The sequence below is a fragment of the Mchenga conophoros genome, linkage group LG16, assembly GCF_057382185.1.
Source record: "Mchenga conophoros isolate Kocher_MC1m ecotype Shallow Benthic linkage group LG16, M_conophoros_male_GT1.1, whole genome shotgun sequence".
Classification (NCBI taxonomy): domain Eukaryota; kingdom Metazoa; phylum Chordata; class Actinopteri; order Cichliformes; family Cichlidae; genus Mchenga; species Mchenga conophoros.
In genome coordinates this window covers 21,362,159-21,377,793 of record NC_140541.1, presented here as the reverse complement: position 1 = coordinate 21,377,793, position 15,635 = coordinate 21,362,159, and the positions used below count along the sequence as shown (strand labels likewise).

At 38.8% G+C, this 15,635-nt stretch overlaps 1 protein-coding gene across 2 annotated transcripts in view; it reads right to left on the bottom strand.

Annotated features, from left to right (window-relative positions):
- Positions 1-372, bottom strand: part of gpm6bb (glycoprotein M6Bb) — a 29,389-nt gene extending 29,017 nt beyond the window's left edge. For both annotated transcript variants that reach the window (XM_085250332.1, XM_085250333.1), the window contains exon 1: positions 218-372. In XM_085250332.1, the coding sequence (XP_085106458.1) occupies positions 218-221 (4 nt within the window). In that variant the 5' untranslated portion in view covers positions 222-372. The remainder of the gene's footprint in view (positions 1-217) is intronic.
- Positions 373-15,635: the final 15,263 nt, after the last annotated feature.

Below are 15,635 nucleotides of genomic sequence, written 5' to 3'. Positions count from 1 at the left end.
CTAATGCCGATTCTCATGCAACCGGGTCAGGTAAACAACGTCCTTCTGTGGCACTAGTAGCAATAGTAAAATTTCACTTATGCGTACTTTTAAACAATCCGTGCACCTCGAAAGTTAGAGCCAAGTGTGATCTATGCTGTCATCACAAAAACAAAAACAAAAAAAAACCAACAGGCGTTCATTACATCCGTCGCGAACATCTGTTGGTAAAACTTACCCATTTTTCCAAGTTTTCCTTGGTTGTCTGAAGTTTCGCTATCAGCTGAAAGTTGAGCCCCAGCTACACTGATGTTGCGTCCTGGGATGCACACACTGACCGCCTGGCTGCTCCAAAACTCAAGGCTGTCCCTCTGGAGACAGCCCGGCTTACGTCACCACAGAGGGGATTACTGATGGGAGGACGGAGTTCACTCAGCCTGCCCCCTCCCTCATCTCTCCTCAGTGCAGAGCATTAAAAAAAGTTAGCTCTTTACTCTCGGTGAGCAATTTTATCTTGACGTATTTGTGCGCACAAAGCCCCATATTGCGCATAGTGGATGGGTTATCGCCAACGCTGTCGATTAACTGATTAAATAAATAATTCAATCATGATAACAACCTACTCTTGAGCCCCAAAATACAGAATAACGAGCTATTAGGACGCATGAGTCAAAATGAGAGGCCAGAGGTCACCAGAGGGGAGTGATTTCCTCTCCCGTACCCTGTTACATGGCTAATCGCTTGCTTTACAGACAAGGGTACTTGTAAGGTTCTTGAAGTATACCCCTACGAAATCTAGAGAACCCATGGTCTCTTTAAAGCTAATGGGTAGTTATTTATATCTTTATTTGGGGGAGAAGATAAAAAAAGAATTATGATTAGCTCACTGACGTAAATCGAATTGTTCTAAATGAATGTTTTGTGCATCTTTCAAGCCAGCCCTGTGACACAAAAGCATTTCCGACTTACCCCAACACCTCTACTAAAAGACAAGAAACACCCTAATTTAGTTCATCTATGGCCAAATGCATATAAAGCCTGCATGAAGAATTAAACATTGTATTTGTTTTGCAACTACGCTTGGTTGCGTGAGACTTCTGATTTTAAAGACACAGGGTCGGCTCAACATCAGTTCTGTGGATGGAGATAAACGGTGGCCTCTCAAAAAGACAGGGCCTTTAAAAGAAACAAAACCATCACCATCACTCCAGCAGACTGGCATCCGGTTTCCAAGGAGGTCTGAGCAGCCCCTAATCCAATCCAGTCTTTTCATTGGTGGCCAAGTGGGCAATTCTCAATGGTTTGTTTCATGGTAAACAGGGCATCTTCCCATCAAGGAAAACAGAAAAGTAGCCGAAAGGCAAATATTTAACTGGTCAGCTTCACATCTACAAGGAAAATATCATCCTTCTTTTCTCACTTAATATAATTTATATTCAATTCACCATCCACTTTCTTTTTCTAAAGTGCACATTTACTGAAAAGCTCCACTAACCTTTAAATTTTTTTCTTTATGCGTGCACAGTTATGGTGAGTAGTTCTTCAGCTCTACACAAAACATTTTTGGCTGATATGACATGAGTTTATTGTCATTAATCTGCATCATCATAAACGACTAAAGTGCCCCGATCACTTTGTGTGTGTATGGGTGGTGTGTTTGTGTGTTTATCTGTGTGTACATGGGCTGCACGTCAGTGAATAGGTGATCTGCATGGGAAACTTCCAGCACTGTGCTGGCTGTTACAGCAGGCACAGCAGCTGGCAGACAGTATGCCGGCAACTGTTATTAGGGCTGACTGTATAAAAACAAAGCACACACACACAATGCCCTTTTATTTGACATTACAGCCATGCCACTAACAAAGTGATCCACACACCATATGAAATTTGACTTTGTAGGTGGATGATGTAATCTTCAGAAACCCTTACTGTTTATTGGGTTGTTTAACATCTCCTATTTCTGAGGGGGTTGTTTCGTGAATACTAACTTGGGCTAAGCACATTTTAATTTGAAGTTACATTCTGAAAATACTTTGAAAGGTAATTTGGACATGAAGTAGGTTTTTCTGTTCAGCACCAATGACCTGGATGTGTGACAATAATACCTCAGATATATGTTACAGACAAAACACTAAGGTTTTTCTAACCAGCAAGGCAATGTAAGGAATTACAGCCCGAAACCCAAACATTTCTTAAATCTTGAAGCAATTTTCTCTGCTCTAATTTATGTTTTGTTCCTAATTAAGGATAAGCACAGTGAAACAGGGCTGATAGCAGTCAGCAGAGGCAAATTGAGGTAATCCTCGAGCGTCTAATTGCAAATAAAGAAAAGCTGCTGAAGCGCTGTACCAAACACAACAGCCACCATGGTTACAAACCGCAGATAAAATGGCAGACACTGTGAATGAGCTCAAAATGAGAGGCGGTTTAAAGTGCTCCGAGAGTGAAGCTGGCATCAGATCGCCGGTTACATGACTTGGTTGAACAATCTGGGTCTGCAAGGCGTTCCTTAATGTGTTGAATAGCACAACTTGAATGGCAAAACTCCCTGCTCAAATTTTCAAAGGATTACAAAGTTTCCCCTCTGTGGAGAAAGACAGTCTGGTAATGAATGTTTGGTTAAGACAGTTTAATTGATTACGTCAGTTTTTCCCAAATTCTTTTCTGAAGTTATTCAGCTGGTGAGTAAGCTTTAAACATTCAATTCCTGCATACACTAAAAAAAAAAGGCTCAATAACATTAGTGCACAAAAACTTGTTCCAGCTGCAGAGTTTTGTGGACTAATCTGCAGTATATGGACACACCTGAGTCTTTTCCCAGAATAGTCACGCTTCAGCGAGCAGATGACATTTAAGCATTTTGAAAGTTACACAGGATCTGTTTTTCAGCATGTTCACTTTAAAATGGTTTGAATGTCTGCACCATTAAAGTGCAAAGTATCAACTCCAATTTGGATTGGTTTATGTCAGTGCTGAAAGAACCGTGTGTGAGACATAATCTATTTAACACACTAAACGTTTTACTGTTAGTTCATGTATAAAAGACGGAGAAGGGTTTGCATATCACATGCTGAAGACTAAACTGAACACAGAGACCGACAGCATTGTTGCCCAGTTACTCTTTGAAATTTGGGCGCTGTGTGTCATACACAGTCCTTTCAGTGCTGACACAGACTGAAGCGAAGACTTGGCTCTTGACACAAAGTGTCTTTGAGCCTTAAAATAAAGACTGTTTCAGCTGTTGATAATGTTGACTGAACTCTCTCTCTCTTGTGTACTCTATGTAGCTGTGCACTTGGAGTTCATGTTTTGGAATAAACGGAAAGATTTGTTACTCTGGTGAGAAATCCAAAGATTCTCCTTCCAGCTGTGTGAATGATGTTAAAGCTCTGTTTGCTTTAGAAAGTAGATACTCACAAACTCTAGTGCTGTTCCTCAGACTTTAACCTGGAACTGTAGTGAACAACATATGAGGTTTTAGTGTGGAGTCAACATCTGGTTTAGTATTTGGAAAGCAGTGGAAAATAATGTTCCATTGCCATCTGAGGGAAAATACGGAGGAAGAATGTTGTTTACCTCTACTCGCAAAATGCTTTCAAGAGAATCTAATCTATTCAGCTTGCCTATAAAACTAAATCCCACTTGCAAGTTGGAAGCATGCGCACTTAGAGAGAAAGCATGGTTCCAGCAAATATGCCCATGCGGGCCCACAGTGGGGACAATCCCGTTTGTTTGTTTTGCTTCTTAAGTGTCCCAGTGGGTAAAACTACTGTGGGGCCTGCATGGCCTAACCCACAGGTGGAGCAGTGAGGTACTCATGTAGGCTAACCCATGTGGGACCCATAAGAATTTTGCTCTTTTGGGTCGTCATGAGTGTTTTCATTATAGGCTTGCCCACAGAAAAGCCATATAAGGGGGCTAAAAGGCAACACTTCTGTGGGCCTTGTATGGGTGATGAGCCTGGGTTTTCCCTGTCCACACAGCCCCACAGTTCAGCCACACCTACCTACTGGGGGCTCACATAGGCATGTTTGCTGGCAAATTATTTAAAACAAGGAAACATGATACAGAGACACGTGACTTATGTGTTTTAGTATACGTACAAAAATTTGAGGGTGATAGAGGTTAACTGATTCAACAAACAAATCTCTTGGGTTGTCAGGAAGAGTACGTGTTATAAAAATCCGTCAAATCAAGTAGGGCAGCCTACGCCTCGAGGTTGCTGACATTTTATGCCAGTATTTGGGTTCACTTGGTGTATTGGTTTACACATTTGGCTAACAGCTAAAACATCCCTAGTTCAATTGTGGGAGGAGTTACAAATCCTTTTCAAGATGGACATCCAATATAAAAAATCTGTCATATGAAATATGCTGAGCTACCTGCTGTAGTGAACCCTTGAGAATAAGAGGGCAACCAGAAGTAGCTTTAATAGGGCCCACAGTGATCCCACGTGTGCCCCAAGGGGTGAATGTTTGATGGATTTTTATCCAGTGTTTTTATTTTAAACCACAGTCCCATGTGACCAGACACTTTCTGATTATATCTTGATCAAGTTTAACAAAATAAAGGTCTTGTCTTGGGAGTGTTTTCTAAGCATATCAGTCTCTGCAGGAGGCTCTGCAAACACAATGCATCACCAGTGCTTATGAGCCAAAATAGACAATGGCGGTGACCGACCCCAGCAGGCTGACGGGAGTGAAGAACATGTAAGCAGCAGTGAGCTCATGTAATTTATCGCTCCCGAGGCCCCAAGCCTGAGGGTAGCCACAAAAACAGCTGGGAGTAGAGCAGGAAGTTAAACCCAGGCTAGTTTCGCTCTAAGCCCGTGTGTGGAAGGAGAGAATTAAGAAACAGGCAGGACAAACTGTGTTGCATCTGCTGTCCTTGATTTGTGGTGGTGTTAGAGGGTGAGAGGAGTGGCTAGATTTAGTAGACAGCTTTAACTCAGGGAATGGAAAAACCAAAGCAATACACACACCCTCGTGGCTCTGCCTCCAGAGATAATTGGGTCACTGTGGCTCAACAGCATTCCTCATAAATTAACTACCAGCTGTATTTTCTGATGTTCAAAGCTTTTTTTTAAAAAAAAGATTGCTGCACATATGAAATAGGGATAGCACAATTATGCCAGGTAAGAAGCGCAGACAAGCATAAAATATGAGACCTATTGATTCTGACATGCAAACAGGACCTTAATACTGATGGAAACTGTCGCTGAATTTCTCCACCGCTCCCATCCTTTCTTGGCAGTAATGGCCATGGACAGGAGCAATATCACAGCATATTTTTGTGAGCTTTAGACCACATGTTACATGCTATTTGAAGCTCTTTAAAAAAGAAGATTTGTATAGGTAAACCTTTGGATTTCTTGGTAGCTGGGTTGATGGCGACATAGACGACAGCTTAACCCAAGTCTATACAATGCTGCCATCTAGTGCGTTATTTTATGGTGACTCAGAGACACAAAGTACAGAAGAAGAAGCCAAAACATAATGTAGAATTTCTCCTAAATCTTGACATGTCCATTCTCCTTGTTGTGATAAAAATCCTCATTTGTATAAACTCAGCAGTTTATGGGCTGCCCCTTTTATTTATTTATTTTTAACTGCTTCAAAAAAGACATGAACCACAGAGAAGACATCCGATTTCTTAAGTTTCACATTAAAGTCTGTTGTTTACAAAAATGTCACACTTGACAACAAATCTGTCCCCTGTCTGCTGACTCATTTACTGTGAAAGTCTCTCACAGTGAGCTTGAGTTTCGGGGTCCCGGTTCTGTGCGTGCTTGTCACTGTCCCACTGATTTCCTGCAGAGAGGAAAGTGCTTTTATTTCTGTTGCACGATCAAAACTGTCTGGTGAATTTTATGCTGCAGCTTCACACCGGGATAAGTAAATAAATAGTCTGGTTCACCGTTTAACTGTGTCATTGCTCAGTGTCTGATGTTGTTGGAGTGCATGTTTTATACACCGAAGTCAAGGCAGCTTGACAAGTAGGAGATTATCTAGATAACAACGTGGCTTTAGATGTCACTTATTAAGAAAATAATAAAGCACAGACAAATAAGAGTTAGCAAGAGTTAAACCTCATTAATTTCAGTGTTTAACTCCAACAGTGTTCCTCATTAGTTTGATTGTATAATAGAAGCAGACAGCTGCCTTTAGAAATCACACATATACAGCCCTACTGGCCATTTATCATTCGTTTATTAGGCATTTTCAATTAACACATTACATTAATAAGATTTCTTTTTCCCATCACAAATATTGAAAGTGAAATTTCTCCAGAGGACTCCTGTTATGTTACTTGACAGATTAAGTTGAGTGCTCGAGTTTACCTGAGGGAAATTATCAACTCATTGGATAACAGGCGCCTTATGCTACTTGAATTGTATCACCTCCAAGCAGCCGCTCTCCTGTTGTCTCCCCTGAGTCTGGAATGAAAGCATGTAGTTTTGTGCGGGCAAGAGTGCGTGCTTCACATCTCTGTCCTGCTCTTGAACTCTTCCAAAATAGATTAAAAATAATAATAGCAATAATAATACAAATCCATGGAATAAGAAGCTGAAACTGGATTGTGAAATGCCAGCATTTAGTTTTACGTAAAATATTAATTTATATGTAAAGAAAATACCCAAAAAATACACAGGAAAATAACAGGTGATAGACTATTCAAAAGAAAGTTATATCCAACCAAATGTGTAAAATGCAATCAATAAATAAAGGAAGAAAAAAAATGGGTATTGGATGTGATCATTTTTCTCACACTTGGATGATTCAAACAGTGTCAGCTGCTACATTTGATCAAAGCCCATCTGCTGCCAAATTGTTTCAACTTCTTTCTTTTTAAATAATTGATTGCTTTTGTGATTACGTTTACATCTTTTATGATCACTGCAGATTATATATATGCAATTTTCCTCCTTCCTCATTCGAATAAACGGCCCGTGGTGTTCTTGATGTACAATACAGTGCATTACCAAATCAATGTATTGAATAGATAACCTTCAACACTTGTTCTATAAACATTTGTTATCTTTGAAACTATTGCTGTTCCCAAAGGCAATCATGCCAGAACTCAATTGCAGCGTCTTTCGAGATTTATATTAAAATAATGCCTCATAACACCCTGCTGTATTCAACAAACACAATGCCACTCCTAATTAGAGATAAATAGGTCTACATTTTCTCATATGTTATTCATCTGCAGGTTTGGTGACCTTCAAATGGCAATGTGTCACTCTGGTTTTGTATTTACCTCAACAAACGAGACACGATTCTCAGAAAAGCCATCAGTGCTGTGATTACTTCTTTGCCAAACGGATTTTCATCTGAAAGGTCTCCGTGACGTTACCGCAGCGTTTATTCTTTGGTTTGGTTGGGGAAATCAATCAATAATCTATTACATTAGAAAATACTTCTTCTCCTTTATTATTACAGTAAATCAATATGCCAGTGTTTGCATGAATTTGATTTGCATACTCTGTAAATTTGCCACAGTATGTTGTTTATGTTGGTGTTTCTGGGGGTTTTGTATTCTTTCCAGCAGCTCATCTTTACCATGGGAACTTCAGGTTTCATATGATGGACACAATAACACAGAAGATTGTGTGTATTATATATCTGACTTATTAGTAAGGAGCTGAAGCTTTTGAATGTAGCTCTCTGGCATGCTTGAGCATTTTGACCCAAATTCCTTTGATTTAAATATGGTAATTTGTTATAGGAAGTGTAAAGAGTAAATTATCTAATCTTACTTATCACGCCTAATGCATGCATTTATTTTGCTGCCTAAAGGGCTTTTTTTCAGGATGTTTGTGCTCCTGAATCATTAACTATTATATAACTACTCTAGAGAGGGAACATAGCGAGCCTCTGCTCAGTGACAGAGGCCAGTAGAGTGTCATTACTTTCCCTGGAGGCCCTGTTTCATTAGAAAACAGACCCATCAGACTGCCAGCGGGGAGCGAGTTCATCACTGAGCCTCTCCCACATTGATCCACACTCAATACGGCCACAGAATGAGAAATGTACGCTTCTAAGATGTGTCAAACCTTTTTAGACAATTTTTAGGAAAAAGGTGTCATGCTTTATCTGTGCTTTAACTTATTTTATGTCACTGATGAACATTCAGAACAGTTTGTCATTGTTTCGGCTCACCTCTACACCTGTACACCTTAATCGGCATGCTGTTGATGAAGCTGTGGCATTCTCCGAGCTTTGTAGGAGAAAAACAAAAAAGATGTTTTGGGGTCAGTGCTCGTGTATTTTCTGTGCAACACTTTTAGGACAACAGCCACAGAGGGAAGATGTGCTGCTGTCAGGCAAAGCGGCTCTCATGACACCATCACTCGCACTGTTATCAGGAGGTTCTCTCCAAATGTCCTCTTAACAGCTGAGACTCAGGTTATTACCTTAGAAGACATAGCACAGAATGTAACTGTAAGCTCTTCATATAAAATATTCTGTGTGTACAATATTAAATATATGGAGAAGAGTACTGGTCAAGTAAAACAAATCATTTAATAAACCCTATTTTAATATTTCTATAGATTTATGCATGAATTATTTAAAAAAATATCTATCATTAATTCCTTGTGTGTTTATTTTACTTTGTCAAATAACCCAAAGTATTTATTTATTTATTTATTTATCACATTTTACCCCTACTCACTTCATTAAATGTAATTATTTTTATATTTTATTTTAATGTTCATAGATTTTTATTCTAGTATGCAAATGAGGAGGCTCTCATGAGGTCAACTTTTTAAATTTTATAACATGAATTGAAATTGACTGCCTCCAGTCCAGAGATTGTTAACAAAGTAATCACTCAGATAAAATAAATGACATGTGAATAAATAAATGTGCACATGAAGACATAAATATCAATGTCATAAGTGTCTGATAAAAACAAAAATGCCTAAACATGTTATTTAGAATAATGTTTTAGGTTTTTAATGGCATATTTATGTATTCACTACAAGATATTAGCTATTTTTGATGGGCAGTTTTGATCCTCCATAGAGCTTCTCCTGAAATGTAAAATACTCTTTATTGTTTCATTAAAATTATATATTTATACATTATTAAAAAGGGCTGGAAAGTTTTCTCCTGGGAAAAAAAAGAACAATAATCAAATACTGATCAACTCAGTACAAGATGTCTTCAAGATAAAGAGAAAACTATCATTTTGCAAAGTGAAGGTCAAACATTGTAGGGTGACAGTAAACAATAGGTATGTTTAATTCTGTGGCGCATCCTCCCACAAAGTGGGCAATATAATCAAATTATTCCTGCTAACATTTGCACGATCATTGTACTCAGTACTCGCTTAAAACAATTCATAATGTGATTTCTGGGGAGGTTACTATTTTAAAAACACGCCTGACCTTTCCGTCTTCTCCTCCATCTGGTAAAGACAATTGACTGATGCCAAATTAAACTGTGCTTCATTGTCTCTCCCCAGCTTAATGAGTGCAGCTACAGCAGATCAATATATCATTTGTAAAGTAAAATCTAATTGGAAATTGTTTCCCATTTGCTCCGAGACACAGAAACCAGACCCGCTGGCTGGATTTTGGTGAGACGAGGCAGGCAGAGCCAGAGGGTGCTTTTGGCAAAACCAGATAAGAATAATTTGTTATCTTCCTCATAACGACAAATCAAACAGATTCCTCTGCTTATGTGGTTCCCTCTTCCCCAGTATACGGGCTACTGTTTAATTGTGTTTGCCAGCTGAAACCCTCTCAGCTTTTGAGGTTTCATTCGTCATCAGAGAAATACAGCTGCTCCAATCCGCTTATCAATGTGTGTCTCACTGATGTTTCCATGGAAACTGTGTTTACTGCCTCACAGTGTGCTAAAAATGGTTCCAAAGTGATAACGGTGCCAGAGTAGTGAAAGCGGTGTAAAGACGTTATGAACAATGACAGTCATAGACGTTGTGGCATTATAAATGTATACGTGTAAGCCATTGTTTATTGTTTAAACACGATCAGGGAAAAAACCTCTTCTATCGTGTTCTGAATTTCAAAAATGTCTCATCTGCCAATTTTAATCCTACTGATTATTTCAAGATTTGATAAAATGGGAAAATGCAAAAATATCCTTTTTCCTTTCTTCCTCTTCATCACTGTCTCCCTTTTCCTCTTCACAAATCTCACTGGCAGCTCTGTGGAGGTGCTAAATGTCTCAGCCAATGAGTACAATTTAGACATAGAAATTACAAGTTGAAATTGAGTTTGACCTTGTGGCAGTCCAAACCGAGTGTGAAGTCCAAATAGGGGAATTACAGAGCCTAACTAATGTCATTATTTTCCCTTTCTTCTAATAATAATATGGATTTTTTTCTCTGGCACGTTACCAAAAACCTGATCTTTTGTGAGCCAGATTATGTTTTGGTTTCTGCAGCTGTGGCTCTCATTTCATCCTTATGATTATTCTCCACAAGTGACTGACATGACTACAATTTTCCAAGCTTTGCCTTTTCAAAATGTAGTGCAATTTAAATATATATATATATATATATATATATATATATATATATATATATATATATATATATATATATATATATATATATATATATATATAAAGAAAATCCAACAAACGACTTTTATCCTCGTAATTATTTGAATCTAATTTTCTCTAAAACATCACTGTAGCGGTTTCCCCCACATGCACGCACAAACACTGTGAATGCTGTAAGATTGCTTTTGAAGAAGACAATAGTCATGTGTTGTAGATAGAAGAGACAGTTGGAGCACTGTTCCCATGGCAATGGGTTTAGAGGAAATAACTTTGCATTCATCAAGTTTAAAGTATTTTTTTTTCCTTTTTTCTGAAAAACCGGAGAGAAGCCGACTTTCTGCAAAGCTTTATGATTTCATTTTTTTTTTCTTAAAATTTGTCTTTTCCCTTTTGTATTTCTTCTGATTCCATCAAACTTCTGCTTGCTAAGATCCATTTTCACTTTTCACTCTTTTTTAACCATGAACAGAACAGATAACATTTAATTTGTTATTTAGAGCAGGATCTGGAAGAATGTAACTCTGGGGTTATGTTTCACATGTGATTAATGGTTGGGAATGAATTAAAGTGTAGGTAAAGATGGCACTGATAAATTTCAGACCATATTATGAATCTTCTCTCATCGGCTTATGTAACACTTCCAGATCAGGCCCATCACTTAAACTAGTATCATCTTTTATTCCATTAGAAATAAACGTCATAGATTGTGACACTTAAAGTACATTCTCTTAATAATTTCTAACTAATGACTTGATTACAAAGTGAATATCTTCCACTTAACCATTTCAGGACCTGGAGTGTATCCTGGCGGTAATCGGGCAGAGGCTTACATTCATGCCAATTTAGAATCACCAGTTAACCTAGCGTGCATGTCTTTGGACAGATGGAGGAAGTTAGAGTATCCAGAGAGCAATCGCCAGGACAAAATGCAAACTCCACACAGAAATGCTCCAGCCAGGATTCAAACCCAGGCTCTTCTTGCTGTGAAACAACAGTGCTAACCACTGCACCACGTTGCGTTTAAATTACTTATAAACTGTAGAGCAGTTTTAAATAAAAGAAGGTGCACCATATAAAGCTTTTATTGAGTGTGATTTATTAGAAGGCATTCACAAAGCATCAAGAATAGATGAGTTCAATTTGGAATAATAAAGCATACCTGTCCTATCATTTCATTTAGTAACAACAGAAATACATTTGCAGTGACAGCTTCATGTGGGACTTAATGCTCTTTATAGATTACTATTAACACAGTAATAGGATAGGCTGTGTAATGCTTTATATGCCAGATATGACGGTGAGTGAAGAACAAATGAGATTAAATAAAGAAGAAAACTACAAAATGTGGATGATGTAATGAACTCAACATAAAGGTTTCTTCTGCATCTTTACATCCTTTATAAAGTAGATCAGCCGTAGTTTGTTTGAATACATTGTTAGTGTGCATATTCTGTCATGGATTTTAAAGCAGCTTTCGGGTTTTGGAACATGTGAGAAAATTCTTTAAAAAGTGTGAGGAATTGGCTGTTAACCAAACCCCGTCCCTAGATTAGTCAGGACCTTGATGATTGTTAGCAGGCTTTGTCATTGATTTATAGAAGCTGCATTATTTATTTCCCACTGTTTTCCTGAGTTACTTGCGGTTTGTTCCAGTCCTTCAGAGGAGGCTGAATCTACGGTGGAGTTGGTTTAAACACAGAGGTCACCCAAATGGACTAAACCATCTGCTGCAACAGCATAGGGGAGAATTATGTTTCTGTTGTTGTTTTTCTTTGATATAGCCATTGTCCCCACTTTGCCTTTGAAATGTTTTCTCCACTAGAATACAAAATATTTGTTTAGGAGAGCCTTATTTTTGAGTAGGTTTGTTTAGTTTACCGGCTTATTTCTTAAACAAGTACAGAAATAAATAACTATTTTTATGGTTATGTATGTTGATATTATTATTAATCTTTTTGGGGTATAATACAACCCACATTTTGAAAGTTATACTTGTGCCTGGATATTGATTGTCCTTAGAACGGACATTTTTAACATTACTACCAAGAAAGCTCTGATTCCCTTTAATAGTGTGTTTATCTGAAATATAGCAGTAAAGGGTGAGCTATAATGTAACCAATCACATTAAAGCATCTGCTAAAAATGTTAGTGCTTAATAAAGAAAAAGAAACAACCGATATAGGAAAGGTTTGGGAAGTGTGGACGTGAACTCGAGCATGAAGACATGCTGGGCAGTCGTCAGATTTGGGGACCGCTTTGAAAGAAAATTCCAAGGTAAATTCAGATGTGGCCCAGCTGTGACAGAGTAAACCTTTCTGGTAGTTTTACATCAAGACACACATGATGAGAATGAGACGAGACGTGACACTGGTTCAGTCAGAAAGACACTGATGCTTGATAATGGCAAACAATGTTACTGTGGGCTGTCAGCAGTCTTTTGCCTCTTTGTATTTCTTCAACATTAAGCAGTATTTAAATTTAAAATTCCCGACTGGGGCAGGAAACATCACAGACAAACCTCTCCGGAACAGTATGCTGCTCAAATTGATTCTGAATGTGACAAGCAAGTCATCTTTAATGCATTCTTCCATTTGACAGGCTGCATGCTAATCATTTTAATATTTGTGCGAGCACATCAAATCTTGTATTCTGCCAGTGAGCTTTTAACTGTATACCTTTACACACACCACTAAATGGCACATGTCATAATGACACTATCTCTGCCACAGAAGTTTTCCCACTGAGAGAATACTGAGAATACTCAGTAGAGCACTCATCGGTTTTCTCCATAAATATCTTTTTTTAAAGGCAGTGAAAAGGAAAATTTGATTGAAACCAGTTAAGCAACTGAAATTGCATTCAGTCTTCAATTTATTCTTGCATCATTTTGACAGCAGCACAACCAGTGTGACAACTCTCGGCGAGACAAGCCTACAAGCCAGAAATAGATAAATTATGAGTTTGTGTCAACATGGAGCAGACATTGGCCAAGAAAAAAGTACATGTAGATGAGCTGTTTGATGCTCGGGTGACTGCACAGAAACTGGAACTCAGGGGAGATGTCCCGACATGTAGATCTAAGTAAAACACGATGGAGTCACTGTTGCTTAAAAAGTAATTGCTTAAGAAACTGAGCAGCGCATTCGATAAGATGCGTACATCCTGTAGAAACATTGTGGCATTTTATTGTTTCTTTTAATCTCTTTAAATGTGTAGACATGGAGTGACTGTGGAGGATGGATGGGGGTCTAGACTGTGGATCAGTGGGTCTTCAGTGCTCAGTGATGGAGAAAGGCTCTCTGGCTGTCAGTGTGCTCCTACTGATGAAGCAACGCTGTGATTGACAGATGAGTCTTAGTGAAGACCACCACTGCTCTCTTCACTCAGCTTGAGGGATAACACACCCTATAAGGAGGTGCATCCTTATGAGAATTTAGGCTTTTTATTGGCTTGGGGTTCATATGAATCCATAGCTGTAATACCTAGAGAAGAGTAAACATTGTTTCATGTGACCGCGTTGCAGACAAACTGTTTGCACTGTATAATCTAAATGACTTTATCATTCTCTTGTGTGGAATGTAGGAACCTCAAAATAGCTTCATTTCGCTGTGAGAGAGAGCTTATGATAATTGTGTTGGGTGTTTTGGCACTAGAGAATTCTCAAATCCTTGCTTGTCTTCAAGAATCCCCTCATTAAATCCTTTGCATTCTTCCTCCGGCATGTTGTCTCTCTAAAACAGCTCCAGCCACAAGTTACCTCTCCGTATCCCTGCTAGGCCCCGAGATCAGCTCCATGAGTTGAATTATAGAGCAGAAAAGTCATTAAGTGGGATAAAGATACAAAGAATCGATGAGGCAATGGATACTCCGAAGCTCCCACTTGTCTTCAGTCCAGTGCACATGAGCATCAGGGTGGTGTAAAGTCTGCTTGTTGTTTCCAGGTGAGCTCTCCAGTCAGTCTACAACTCCGCAGTTACTGATGAGGATCAATAATGACCACCTACCCAGACAACACAGAACTTGTTCTTCCTAAATAAATAGTTGTATGGACAATAATAAATGTAAACAAGTAAACAAGCATTAGTTTTGGCTGCAATTCTATAGGAGAGAGATTATAAAGTTGAAGCCCCTTCGTTTAATTTCATAGTTATAAATTGTGCAGCAAATCCTTATGGACATCACAATAAAGCTGATGATGTAAAACCTCTAATTCCCCAAAGAATAACAGGCAGCAGCAACCAGTCTTTGTTGTTGTGGGTGGGAAGCTTTAAAATAGCGCCTGTCCCGAGCCTGTAATTTTTAATAGCTATGTGAAAACTGCTGGATAAATGAGACCGACAGGCATTTCTTGTCTAAAGGATTGTCCTGTTTTATTCACAGAGAAAGGCCCACATCTCTCTCTGTCTCACACACACACTCTCTCGCCTCAGTGACAAGCAGATCTGACTTGTTCTCCTTTAATTATGTGACCCACCTGGGCTGAAGTCTTTCCTTATGGAAACTAATGGCCAATTGAAGCTCTGGTTTGGTGTCATTACACAGACATGCCAAGTGCACCTGTCTCAAAGATGGGAAATAAAGGGCGTGAGTGCAAAGACGATTTTGGCTCTTACCAGAGAGAAATGTATTCATTAGAGAAAATACCGGGTTTTATAGGTGTTATTGCCTTGAACCAGACACGCTCACAAGTGGAGTTATCCACATAAATGGTTGACACAAGACAAGACAAACTTTGTTTTTTTGTTTTTGTTTTTAACTTGAAAGTATTTATGAAAAACAGTACATGTGCCAGTTGTTCAATAATTCATGCAATCATTCAGTATTTATAATACTTCAGAACAAGCCATACGCAAGACCTCTGTTGATACATCAATGTTAAATCTGCAGACTATGGCAAGCCATGCCTTCCTGAGCATAAGATACAAAGTGACACTTTTATGACAGCATTAAAGGGGTTGGCGGTGGGGTGGGGTGAGGGGAGTGACGGCTTGACCTGAGAAGGGCTAAGATGATCTGTTAACTGGTTAGTAGCCAAGTGTCGGGCTAAAGTGCAATAAGCGTGTGATGTGCTGGCAGTAATCCTACAACAGGAGTCCTGCACTTGGCTTGAAGTGAATGAAA